At 48.5% G+C, this 12012-nt stretch overlaps 1 protein-coding gene across 2 annotated transcripts in view; it reads right to left on the bottom strand.

The window, feature by feature from the left end:
- The window catches only part of LOC119446366 (mitochondrial sodium/calcium exchanger protein), a 150170-nt gene that overhangs the window by 77866 nt on the left and 60292 nt on the right, over positions 1 to 12012 (bottom strand). Inside the window, exon 1 of one of the 2 annotated variants that reach the window (XM_049664095.1) lies at positions 2577 to 2732. The exons of the other annotated variant lie outside the window; for it this stretch is intronic. Coding sequence (XP_049520052.1) covers positions 2577 to 2717 — 141 coding nt within the window. The 5' untranslated portion in view covers positions 2718 to 2732. Of the gene's footprint in view, positions 1 to 2576; positions 2733 to 12012 lie in introns of those variants that run through there. 2 annotated transcript variants of the gene reach the window in all.

Consider the following 12012-nt stretch of genomic DNA (forward strand, 5'->3'; position numbering starts at 1 on the left):
TACTGTTTGCTGCACCATCGCCGGATTGGCTGCGAGGTAGGATCTTCGACTGCCAATCTAGTGGTTCTCGAGTTTGGAGTCCTTGCAAGGTAGAACGTGTAACTCTTTTTCTTCGTAAAGGTCTGCCAAATCGCTCTGGCGTTCCCGCGACGGTCTCCGGCGGGCATCAAAACGACCAGGGGAGTGAGCCCATGACAGTTATTGCTGTGTAAAAAAATCCGAGGAAACCTGAGCACTTCTTATGAGTCGTGATTGCGAAAATATTAATGTCCAATTGAACGCCGCTGTGCGGTCCTTCGAGTTTTGTGCTGTAAGTAATGTTCCATAGCGGTACGTGCTGCCCGAGCAAGCAATCAACAGCAGCAGCCTGCGGTGCTAACGTCGCAGGCCACCGACGTCCTGCGCGACGACAGACCGAGAAAGCATCAGCGACCACCAAGGCCGGCAGGCGCGTGCAACAGCTAAGCCCAGTGGGGGTGAGAGAGAGAGAGAGAGAGACATACGGATTGCGCGCCGGCTTCCGAGAGCGAGGGTGACACGGCAATGCCCTCTCCCCTCACGTAACACCTGGCGCGCTAAGGCTGCAGCAGGCGTGCCCTTTCACCCACTCTGCTCCATCGAGGCGCGCTCGTGACGTGGCGTCGCAGCCAATGAGAATTTAGGTGCCATTTTGCTGCTACAGACGCCGGCGTTTTCGCCTAATGGGCCATCTGGCACTTTCGCATCAGAAGCAGATGTGGCGTAGAACGACCGCAATCTGAGCGAGTCGTTGTAGGAGATTCATGGTTTGAAAAGTTGGGCGTCCCCGCTGCGATATAGATATATCTTAGCGGCTATGGCGTTGCGCTGCTCAGCTCGAGGTCACCGGTTCTATCCCGGCTGCGGCGGTTCCATTTTGATGGAGACAAAATGCAATTTAAAAAGGCCGCCCAAGTACTCCGTGCAGATGGTTAACCAGCGAATCTGAAACGTGCGGCCCCGGTGTTTAGCAGTGGGTTAATCCCGACGCTGTATTAAAGCGTTTCTCAATTATTGGTTACATGTTTGTATTTCTAGTGGAACGCCAGCGCCAATGGCGGGCGGATGCTGTTAACCACGACGCCGAGCTAACTCGAGATATCGAACGCATGCGACAACGGCGAGCCGAGGAGGCGGCGTTGCGGGCACAGAAGCGTCAACGTGGAAATGGCGGGAATGCGTTCGCTAACGACGTCACCAACGGCGCTGCCAATGACGCGCGCGCTCGGGTGCGATGTAGAGAACGACGTAACTGAAGGCGCAGCCAATGGAGACGTTTAGAGAAACATGGGACGAACGGTTTTTCGTTTCGCCTAGCCATATACAGCTTTCGTTGCAAAAAGAAAAAAAAAAGGCTCCGTACTTAGATTTAGGTGCGCGGCGAAGAACCCCACGGGTGGTCAAAATTATACCGGAGTCTCCATGCACTACGGCGTGCCTCATGATCAGATCGTGGTTTTGATACGTAAAACCCCAGAATTAAAAAAAGAAATCTGCCAGCCCTTCCACTGGGGTGGAGATGGAAGACCAGCGAAGCTGTACTATGTTGGGAATTGTGTATTTCCAATTATGACTATTAAGATGTGATGGTGTAATTGGTTATTTGAATTAAAGAATGAGAAATATATATGATCCGGTGGTTTTCATTTATTTAGTGACCACAGGGACCATGGTCGCTACGGTACACCGCCATAGGGTGTACGGCAAAGGTTGGCACGTTCTTCATAAACACGTCACCAACGCCGCACGCGTTCGGTGCGAACGTGGGCAAAACGCCGCCGCCGTCGACAACAGTTGTGCGCGTTGTTTGTGTGACCGCACACAACCGCTGTCAAAACGCTGGCTACGTGACGGAACGGGTAAACGCCGTTGTCGACACTGTTAGGGGAGAGGCGGGCGAGAGCCCAGACAACACCACCTAGAAGAGTATTCTAGGTGGTGTTGGCCCAGAGAAAGTCGGCGGCACAGCCAGCAGAGGCCGGCAGGGCTGCGCGCATGCGCCGCAGTGGGAGAGCGTAGTAAGTGGTTCGTGTGGAAAGGGAAAGGTTGACGCTATCTTCTGCAGCCCTTGAGGGAGCACGGCTCAGCGCCAACGGGCACGCACACGCACAGTCATAGGGTACCTCGATGCCCTCCTCGCCCACCGCTCTACTTTCACTGGGAAGTCGCGTTTGCTCTCCGCCGTGCGTTCGCTCCCCGTGAAATCGCGCGTCCCACGCCCTCACGCGCTTTCACTCGCACATGCAGCATACGGCCAATGAGAGTTTTTTTTTTTTTTTTTTTTTTAATTTTCTATTGCCGGACGCGACCATCGAAGAGTGAGCCCTTAACAGCTTCGTTGTAAAAAAAAACGTTTGCCGTAAAAAGCACGACACGTGATGGACGAATAGGGAAAGCGCAAACATCGGCAATCATCAGAAAAGTCGCACTTTCAAGAAAAAGATGGGGGAAAATACAAAAGCACTATCTGCACATGCTCTGTGTAATAAGTCATCGCCAAACCGTCCATCGCGGATCCACACGTGCACCGCATGCAGCAACGATATGCGTGTACTCACAGGTGCGTAAGCAGAAAATGACGTACAGGGCGGAACGCGTCCCACGCATTCAGCTGCGGCAGTGACGACGGCGAGTACCGCAACGTCGAGTCCATCGGAGGACACGTTACTGCTCTCGCGAGAAAAAGACACGGCATCCATTGTCGCTATATCCACGAGCGTTAAACACAGTTTCGGTCGCACCCACCGATACGCGACCGACAACGCACATCGACAACAAAGAAATGAGCCAGACTCCTCCAAGTACACCCGCGGAGGCCAGAGTTGGAAGAACGAACGGCCGTATACAAACAGCGCAGCACTAAAGACAATACACAAGGCGCGGTACGACGGCGCAACGCGGGGCTTCGGGCCAAGTGCTTCGACCGCGGAGAAGTCGAGAGCGGTGCAAGGAACTGCCAGTATAGCGCCAAGTGTGAACGAACCGCGTCACAAGTGTTTCTCTCTTTCTCGCTCTATCTTCCTTTCGAAGCACGCAGAAATCGCCGGCACATGTAGCGACGCACGCGACTCAGTGAGACGCGTGTGTGTGTCATGGGTATCGCGCGACCGATCAGTCATCGGGAGTTGTCAGCTAGACGTCGTCAGCGCGCGATGCATGGGCCGACCTCGATGAGGCCGCCGGCGTTCGCGATCGAACAATCGCAACGACTGTTTCGGTTCGGGCCAAAATTTGCTTTCCCACAGAAAGCTGTTACGTCGTCCTCATTTTGTTAGTGTCCCTCATAAGCTTTCAGCCCTATAAGGTAGGCCACAGACAGACCTCACTCAGGGAGCGAAAGAGAGATGAGAAAAGTGAACAGGTTAACCGGAAGATAGCGTATACCTTACACTAGGGGAGAGAAGAAAGCAAACAGGTGAAACAACAAAAGAGGGGGGGGGGGGGGAGAAGGAGGGGACGCCCGGGAGTTTCTGTAGCTGGCAACTCGAACGTAAAAAAGTTCATTGGCGCCTTGATCGACTTGTGGTTTGACGACCTGGTCTGGCCGGCACTCCAGTGTTGCCTGCTCCGAAAAAGCGGCCACAAAGCGAGACAGGCCAACGTACTCTCGTGCCCGACTGGGGATGTGCACTGTAGCAAGGACAACGATCCTCATGGCGCAAAGGCCTTGGTGAACCAATTGAATTTGTCAAAGTAAAATGCGTCAGAAAAAATCGCAAAGTTGGACTTAACCACAACCTACAGACGTGATAGCGTCGGATTGTAATGTCAATATACGAGAAAACATAATTCTTTTACGCAGAAACTGAAACACAAACCCCTTGCCCAACATTTCTACAATTCATACAGCGGCGAGCCGCTGTTGGTTCCTTGCAAAAACATCATCCACACGGCGCTTGCCTCCGCGTAGCCACAGTGCGCGGAGGCAAAGGTGGAGGAAAAAAGAAGAAAGCTCTAGTTGCCGGGAGGAGGAGGAGGAGAGAAATAGAAGGCAGTGATGTTAACCAGGAATGCGTCTGGTTGGCTACCCTACTCTGGGGAACGGGAAAGAGGGAATAGAAAGATGAGATAGAGAGAGGATGGGGGGGGGGGGGGAGAGAGACGGTGAGCTCGCGCACGCACGCGGAGGGCCTGAGCAATTCAAAGGCGTTCACATAGGGCAGTCGTCCTCAAGTAAGACAACAGTGCCTTCACAGCTTTGTGGGCCGACGAGCGATAGGGACGGTCTTCAAGGAGCACCTGCACGGACAGTGGTCGATCGTCAAGTCGTCGCAATGCGTTCGATAAAGTTTGTCTTTCCGACTGAAATCGATCGCAGTGACACAATAAATGTTCTATGTTCTCTTCGCTGCCGCAGACGTCGCACGTGGCACTTTCGGTCATTTCGGTTGCCGGGAGGCGGCAGAAGCAGTCGGGGATCTTTGAATGCTATCGCGTTCCACTTTTAAAGGTGAAGCTTAAGCGTTCTCCAAATTTTCATACGATGTGTCTCCACGTAACTTGTGCCAGAATTTAAAGAGACAGAGAGAAAGCTCTTTATTGGAAATGCAGAGTGCTTAGCCAGCGTATTTTCGCTTACATGCTACTTTGCAGGGACAGATCCAAGTTAATGTCGTTTGCGTCGTTGCTTGGAGCAAGTCAATCTAGCTTTTATATGTCGCCTAATTACACAATTACTTATTAATTAATCAACTGCTCAAATACTCTATTCAGAGAACAAGTGTCAACGAGAAAATTGTGAGTAGGAAACTCTCGTCGACCCTGTAGCAGTCCCACGTGTTCTGCAAACATGTACCATTGACCACTTTAGAAGCTGTTGCATATGTTGACATAACTGTGATACCTGTTTTCGGTGCAGGTGTACGTATTCGCATACTTTTTTCTTCATCTTATTTTGTTATTGTTATTCTTTATTTGAAAGTTATCACATTGTGGCACTTTTTGTAAAGAAAAAAAGTCATCCATGCAGTTTTAAATTAAAAAAAAAGTCGCAGTTTCGCCCGAAAGGCGAAGCATCAATTGTGATGGCAAATTTACTAGTAGAGTATACGGAGTAAGGATAGTAGCTTTATGGGCTGCATAAACTTGGACACATTCACTTATTAACTGAATTAACAAGCGTGGTGTCAGCAAGCACGGCCGGAGCACTGACCGAAGGTTCGTGTGGTCTATCGCTTCAAGGGAAACTGAGCGGCGAATGCACAGCGCATACAAAGGTCAGAGCCGTGTAGAGATCGCTTTCAAGATACGGTGCGCGCGACAGCCCTCAGCCGCGCAAAGTGCGCAGTTCCTGGCAGAGTAGAAGCTGCGCACGCTCCCTCCCGCGCTGCCTTCCCGCTTTCCTCATTTCGCGTGGGAGATTTCGCCCTTGCGCCCGGTCGCAAGATACGCATATAGTGCCGCAGCTAAACGTCGCCTCCCTCCCTCCCTCCCTCCCTCCTATCTCCCCACGGCCTTTTGCACGACCGTTGATGTCGTGTTTGCTCTCCGCCGTGAGTTCGCTCCCCGTGAAAGCGCGCGTCCGTCGCGCGCTTTCTCTCGCACATGCAGCATACGGCGCGCGCCGACGAGTTTATCGCCGTTGGACTGTATACGGAACTCCACGGCGACGACGACAGCGACGGCAGGGAAGCGCTTGGAGTGTGCTTGGAGTGCGCAATAAAATGTCGCAGTTTCACCTGAAAGGCGAAACATCAATTGCGATAGCAAATTAGTAGAGAGCTATACAGAGTAAGGATAGTAGTTTTATCAGATCTATAAACTTGGACATGTTGCAGAACCAGCAGCGCGCAGAACTGTATCGACGCCGTCGGGGTTTTGACCGCGTTCGCACCGAACGCGCGCGGCCTTGGTGACTGTTGCCGGTGCCTCTGGGGGCGGCTCAGAGGTTTTCGACGAGATCAGAACCGGACACTCGTCGAGCTGCATCGGAAGTCTTTACCACCTTCTCGCCTCGCAACCTTTTTATATAAATACGCATTTGGTGCCGCAGCTAAACGTCGCCTCCCCTTCCTCCCTCCCGTCCCCCACGGCCTTTTGAGCGACGGCGGAAGTCGCGTTTGCTCTCCGCCGTGCATTCGCTCCCCGCGAAAGCGCGCGTTCCTCCCGCGCTTTCACTCGCACATACAGCATAAGACGACACTTTCATCGCCGTTGGGCGTCATACGGAACCTCACGGCGACGGCGACGCCGACGGCAAAAATCCGTTTGGAGTGTACATATAATTGCTATCACAATAAAACTCCGCTCTCTGCTGTTGCTGGAATTCAGTTTTCTCAGCCTACAAATACAACAAATTTCATTCAGATATACGAGGTACTAAACCGGATGTTTAAGAGAAGTTTATTTCCACACAAAAAATTGTCGCAGTTTCACCTGAAAGGCGAAGCATCAATTGCGATAGCAAATTAGTAGAAAGCTATACGGAGTAAGGATAGTAGTTTTATCAGCTGTATAAACTTGGACATGCAGCAGCACCAGCAACACGCAGAACTGTTGTCGACGCCGACGGCGTTTTGCCCGCGTTCGCTCAAAATGTGTGCGGCGTTGGTGACTGTTGCCGGAGCCTCTGATATAAATAGGCACTTGGTGCCGCAGCTAAACGTCGCCTCCCTTCCCTCCCCCTCCCCCCCACGGCCTTTCGTGCGTCGGAAGAAGGCACGTTTGCTCTACATATATGGTGATTGTAGAGGAGGAAAGAGACGCCTACTTCTGCAGCCCTTAAGGGAGCACAGAGCAGAACGCGCGTGTGTTCTCCGCCGTGCGTTCACTCCCCGCGAAAGCGCGCGTCCCTCGCACCCTTTCACTCGCACATACAGCGTTCGGCGCGCGGCGACGATTTCATCTCCATTGACGTCATACGGAACCTCACGGCGACGGCGACGGCGACGGCGACGCCGACGGCAGAAATCTGCTTTTGAGTGTCCATATAATTGCTATCGCAATAAAATACGCATTTGGTGCCGCAGCTAAATGTCGCCTCCCCTCCCTCCCTCCCTCCCTCCCTTCCATCACCCCATGGCATTTCGCGCCACGGAAGAAGTCGCGTTTGCTCTCTATATATGGTGATTGTAACGGAGGAAAGAGACGCAGCCCTTCAGGGAGCACGGCGCAGAACGCGCGTTTGCTCTCCGACATGCGTTCGCTACCCGTGAAAGCGCGCGTCCCTCGCGCCCTTTTACTCGCACATACAGCGTCTGGAGCGCGGCGACGATTTCATCGCCGTTGACGTCATACGGAACCTCACGGCAACGGCGACAGCAACGGCGACGGCGACGCCGACGGTAGAAACCGCTTTGGAGTGTCCATATAATTGCTATCGCAATAAAAAAGACATTCTTGAAAATACATGTGCACTTGGTAGGACGATTAAATCACCCATTGAGACATAGCGTGAAATTAATAACATGGCGGAATTCACGTGCGCCAAGTACAAGAAAACATTCAAATTCTAATGCAAATGGTATATATGATCATCAGGGTGCATTAAAAAAAATCCAGAATACACCACGGTGACGTGCAAGTCTGGCAGGTGATCGGAACTGCCAGAAATTAAGGAAAAAACGGATCATATACCACCGCGAAGTTAGAGCTAAGCGAGATACGGCAACACATCGTGTTTGCTACCTTACTGAACCTTCAAAGCTTCTCAACATAATTCACATGAATTTGAAAAACACTTGTATTGAAATTTTGTAAAATTAACTATTCCTATATATATTGTCTTTATGAACTTCATTACCGGCTCAATACTTTTATCCAAACCGTGCTCGTTAACTGAATAACCTATGGAACAATAAGATATTTACCTAGAATTAAACACACGAAAACGGCAAGGTTATACGAAGCCTAGTCTGAACACGCCCCTTCTCGTCAGCAACACGCCGGTACTCGCTTACAGTACGTTTATTACAATGCAACGAGTGGCAGGAAGAATGATCATCAGTGTGGATTAAAGTGGATTAAGGTGTATTAACATGGTTTCAGGTGGATTAAGGTGGATTAAAGTGAATCAAGGTAGATTAAGGCTGCTATAAATAAGTGCAAGGTGGATTAAGGGGGATTGAGGAAGTTTTAATCTAAGGTATAAGTGCAAGGTGGATTAAGGGGGATTGAGGAAGTTTTAATCTAAGGTGACAACTTAGAGAAGTGATAATGCTTTCGCATTCAAATCACGTAAGGATACTTAGGTGCCAAATTTTTCTTGCTATGGACACGCGCGGCCCTGTAGGCGCCATGCGTTGACGTGTAAGTGTACTTCCGTAAAGCGTACTTTTTTTTTGTTCGTTCTTCCCTCTGAACTTTTCATCGACGCTCCGTCATTCTAGATATGAAAAACAAAATAATTGAGAAGCCATTCTACTCTGTTAAGGTGGATAACCGGCGAAGCTGTAGCACATCACACAGGGTTAGGCAAGGGTACATGTATTCATGTTAATCATTTGGTAATGGTAGTGACGATAGCTTTACATGTGATTACTGTGATGTACACTGACTGGTTCGGTTACAACCTTAGACAGATTCTTGACCAAAGTTAAATCTCTGAACGGCCGTTGTTGAGTAGTTCAGAGATTTGGAGTGGTGTGGAGGTGCAAAACAAACCCTTCTAACACAAACTCAGAGAAACATTTCATGTTTGGTTTCGAAATGTCGGCGTTGAAGTTTACAACGATGATCACAGGGGTAGTGTCATCACGGCTAATCCATGCAAAATGCGTGATCACGAACTTCTCGATATCACACTTGGGTGTGCCTGGAGCGCAAATATCAGCAGCGAATATCGCAATTCCGCCTTTCGTTTGTACGGCACTGACATCCCCACAATCAGTGGCATTGTCTTCTTTCGAGCAAAGGGTGTACGGCTGCACACACATTTTGGCCTTTGCGTATACGGCAACGCCTCCTGCTCGTGAGTCCATCTGCTGTTCACAAACGATTCCAGTATACCCATCGACTTGGAGCAATGCCTCTTGATTGATTTATTTCATTTGCTATAGTTATTATTGATTATTATTATTAGGGGCGGAGTGCTCGAAGCCTGCTTCACCTCTGCCGCGATTCGGCCCGGTGTTTCACAGTCTCCGGGGTCGGCCCACACTCAAGTTTTTTTTTTTTTTTTTTTTTATTCTTCACGCACAAACACGAAACCTACACGGAACCCTAGCCACATACAGCTTCGCCGCAAAAGTGTGCAGAAATCATCGACCATGATTGTCAACGCAGGCAAACTTAGCCGAACGTTTCAAGAACGCTATTCGCTCCATGAAAGGAACGATGCGCTTTGACGGCATTTATTCGTCGCAGCGAGTGTTGTAGCACATGTTTAGCGCTAGTGTATAGGCGGGCAGCACACGCGTCTCAAAGAGCTACGACAGTTCGCTTTCGACAAACGAACGCGGCGCGCTTTTAAGTCTCCGTTGCGCGCGAGCGGACGCGCCTTTTGCGTCGACGAATTTCTAATCGGCGGTGAAAGTCCGACGTCCGAGCACCGCCGACCACGAAAACGGAGGACGAGAGAGCCGAAGAAATATATTCGCTTTAACAGTGTCACAGGCGACTGCGTTCAGTAACATTATGATATGCTCCCTGCACTATGTACACGGCCGGTAAAATGCGCGCCCCGGTGCACTGTATATTTACACAACAATGACGAAACAGTATACAGGATGCACGGACGACCACCGTGCAATTCACTGTCTCTAACAAAACAAAGAACTCAAAGGGAATGCACCGTACAAAGTAGGTGCATACGATTTTGCAAAGGCAAACTGCCAATAATTGTGAAGATAACAACTGAAACTGACCACAGTCAGTGGTTTACGATGAATGTGAAGCGACCCCTAAACAAGAAGCAAAAATTGTACGCAAAAGATATATTCTCGCAGTAAAGCGCAAGAAACACGGATTGAGTATATGAAATTCGCGAAGCTGTGCAAGGGCAAGAAATAAAGGCTAAATATAAGTTTATTTAACCTAGCCATGCTAAACGTTCTTAGGAACGAGCCGAGAAAGTTTGGAAAGTAATCTCTTCTGCATTTTGGAAAGTAATCTCTTCTGTACTTTTAAGAGAACTGCCGGACCTTAGTTCCGGTAGCGGCTCTGCTTTCGATGCTACTTACGTCACCGATCTGTTGAATAATTACTACTGTAGTGTACTTGAAGGAGAAAAGCGGCGCTGAACGATATCTCCTGATATGGCATGTGCCCTTCGCGTCTGTGCCTTCTGTTCTCCTAACTTCGGAAAGTATTGCGAAGGCCTTCGAACGTCTACGATCGTTTCCAAGCCAAGGAAAAGTAGGCATATGAACTAAATTACCAAAAATTATTAAGCAATATTATTCATAAATAATTGCGCTTATTTTCGGGAGTCCTTCGCCACTAGTGAAGTCCTGGAAGAATGGAAAGTCGAGCATGCGTCACCTATTTATAAAACAGGTGAGAAAACTGACAAAGTGACAAAGTGCATGCCTAAAATCGGTAATATCATCTGCGTATGCAAGATATTCGAACACTGTCTTTTCCTCTCAAATCATTCACTACATAACAAACATGCTATTTTCAAATAAGCAGGCATTTCAGAGAAGGTGATCGTGTGAATCTGAATTCTTTGGAACTGACTTCCGATATTCACTCTAACTAGCATGACCTTGCACAAACTGATGCTACATTCGTTAACATTGTGAAAGCCTTCGACCGCATTCCAGTGCAGGGCTCCTGTGGGCCTTTGCTGTATACTCCGGGCCCGTTGTGTATCCACACTGATGAATGTGTCGCAAGCGAGGTGCTGAACTGAGGGGCCTTGCCAACACCTAACCTGAAAATAATGTTTTCTCTCTCTCTCTCTCTCTCTCTCTCTCGGGCGAGTGACAGAACGTGTGTTTCGAAGACCGTAATGAGAGAAAGAAGTTGGGCTAGCTGGCGCGTATAACAGACTTGAGACATTGCCAACTACCGAAAAAAAAGAAAAAAAAAAAAAAGACGTGGGAAGACAACCAGTCACACATACACAACTAACCTTGTGCCCTGTGTGCTTCTCGTCGTCGTCCCACGGCTTATTATTATTATTATTATTATTATTATTATTATTATTATTATTATTATTATTATTATTATTATTATTATTATTATTATTATTATTATTATTATTATTATTATGTGAGCTTGTTAGTAATGTCTCAAGTCTAAAAGAGGTGGTTGGTGGTCATCAAAGAACGCGCGATAGCACGTGGCCTTTGCATTGGCGATCGATTAGAACACGTGTCTCCACGTAACTTGCATGGGCCAAAATTTAAAAAAAACATATGCAAATGCCACGTAACTAGAAAGAAGCAAGGTAATGTCGCTTGCGCCGTCGCTTGGAACAAGTGACGCTACTTTCTTTTTTACGTCGACTAATTACAAAATTAGGTATTAATTAACCAACTGTTCAAATACTTTATTCAGACAAGCAGTTTCAACGAGAAAATTGCAGAACGTCCTCAAATCATCGGCAAGAAAGTCCGACCGCCGATGAGCATGAAATAGGGCGAAAAAGCAAAAAAACAAAAGTAAAAAAGAAGGTTATTGACTTTTAGACAAAGGGCAGCGTTCTTCTAAGAGATCAATGACAGTGGGAACCGAGCACGCGAGAGTAAACGATAAGACAGGGATGTTTGATGTCGACGACATGACATGACAGGGTGAGTATCAGATATATGGTTGAAAGCACTCTGCGGAATTCGAGAATTCACTAGTCCGAAATTGTGAAATAGTCATTTCTTTCGAATATCTATGGAATGTTATACTGGGCGTCTCAAAAAAGAGTGAGAGAGACCTAGCACGTTGGAAATGACGGCTATTACGAATTATTTTGTTGCCGGGAAGCTGATGCTGCTTCACATTATTTCATTACTGTCATCATGGAGCACGTGATAACTGAAAGGAGTTGTTTTTCATTAACAAGCTCCTTAGTTGACCAATGTGCATTTAGGGATGGCATATTAGATGCATTTAAAT

The sequence above is a fragment of the Dermacentor silvarum genome, chromosome 3 (assembly GCF_013339745.2).
Source record: "Dermacentor silvarum isolate Dsil-2018 chromosome 3, BIME_Dsil_1.4, whole genome shotgun sequence".
NCBI lineage: Eukaryota > Metazoa > Arthropoda > Arachnida > Ixodida > Ixodidae > Dermacentor > Dermacentor silvarum.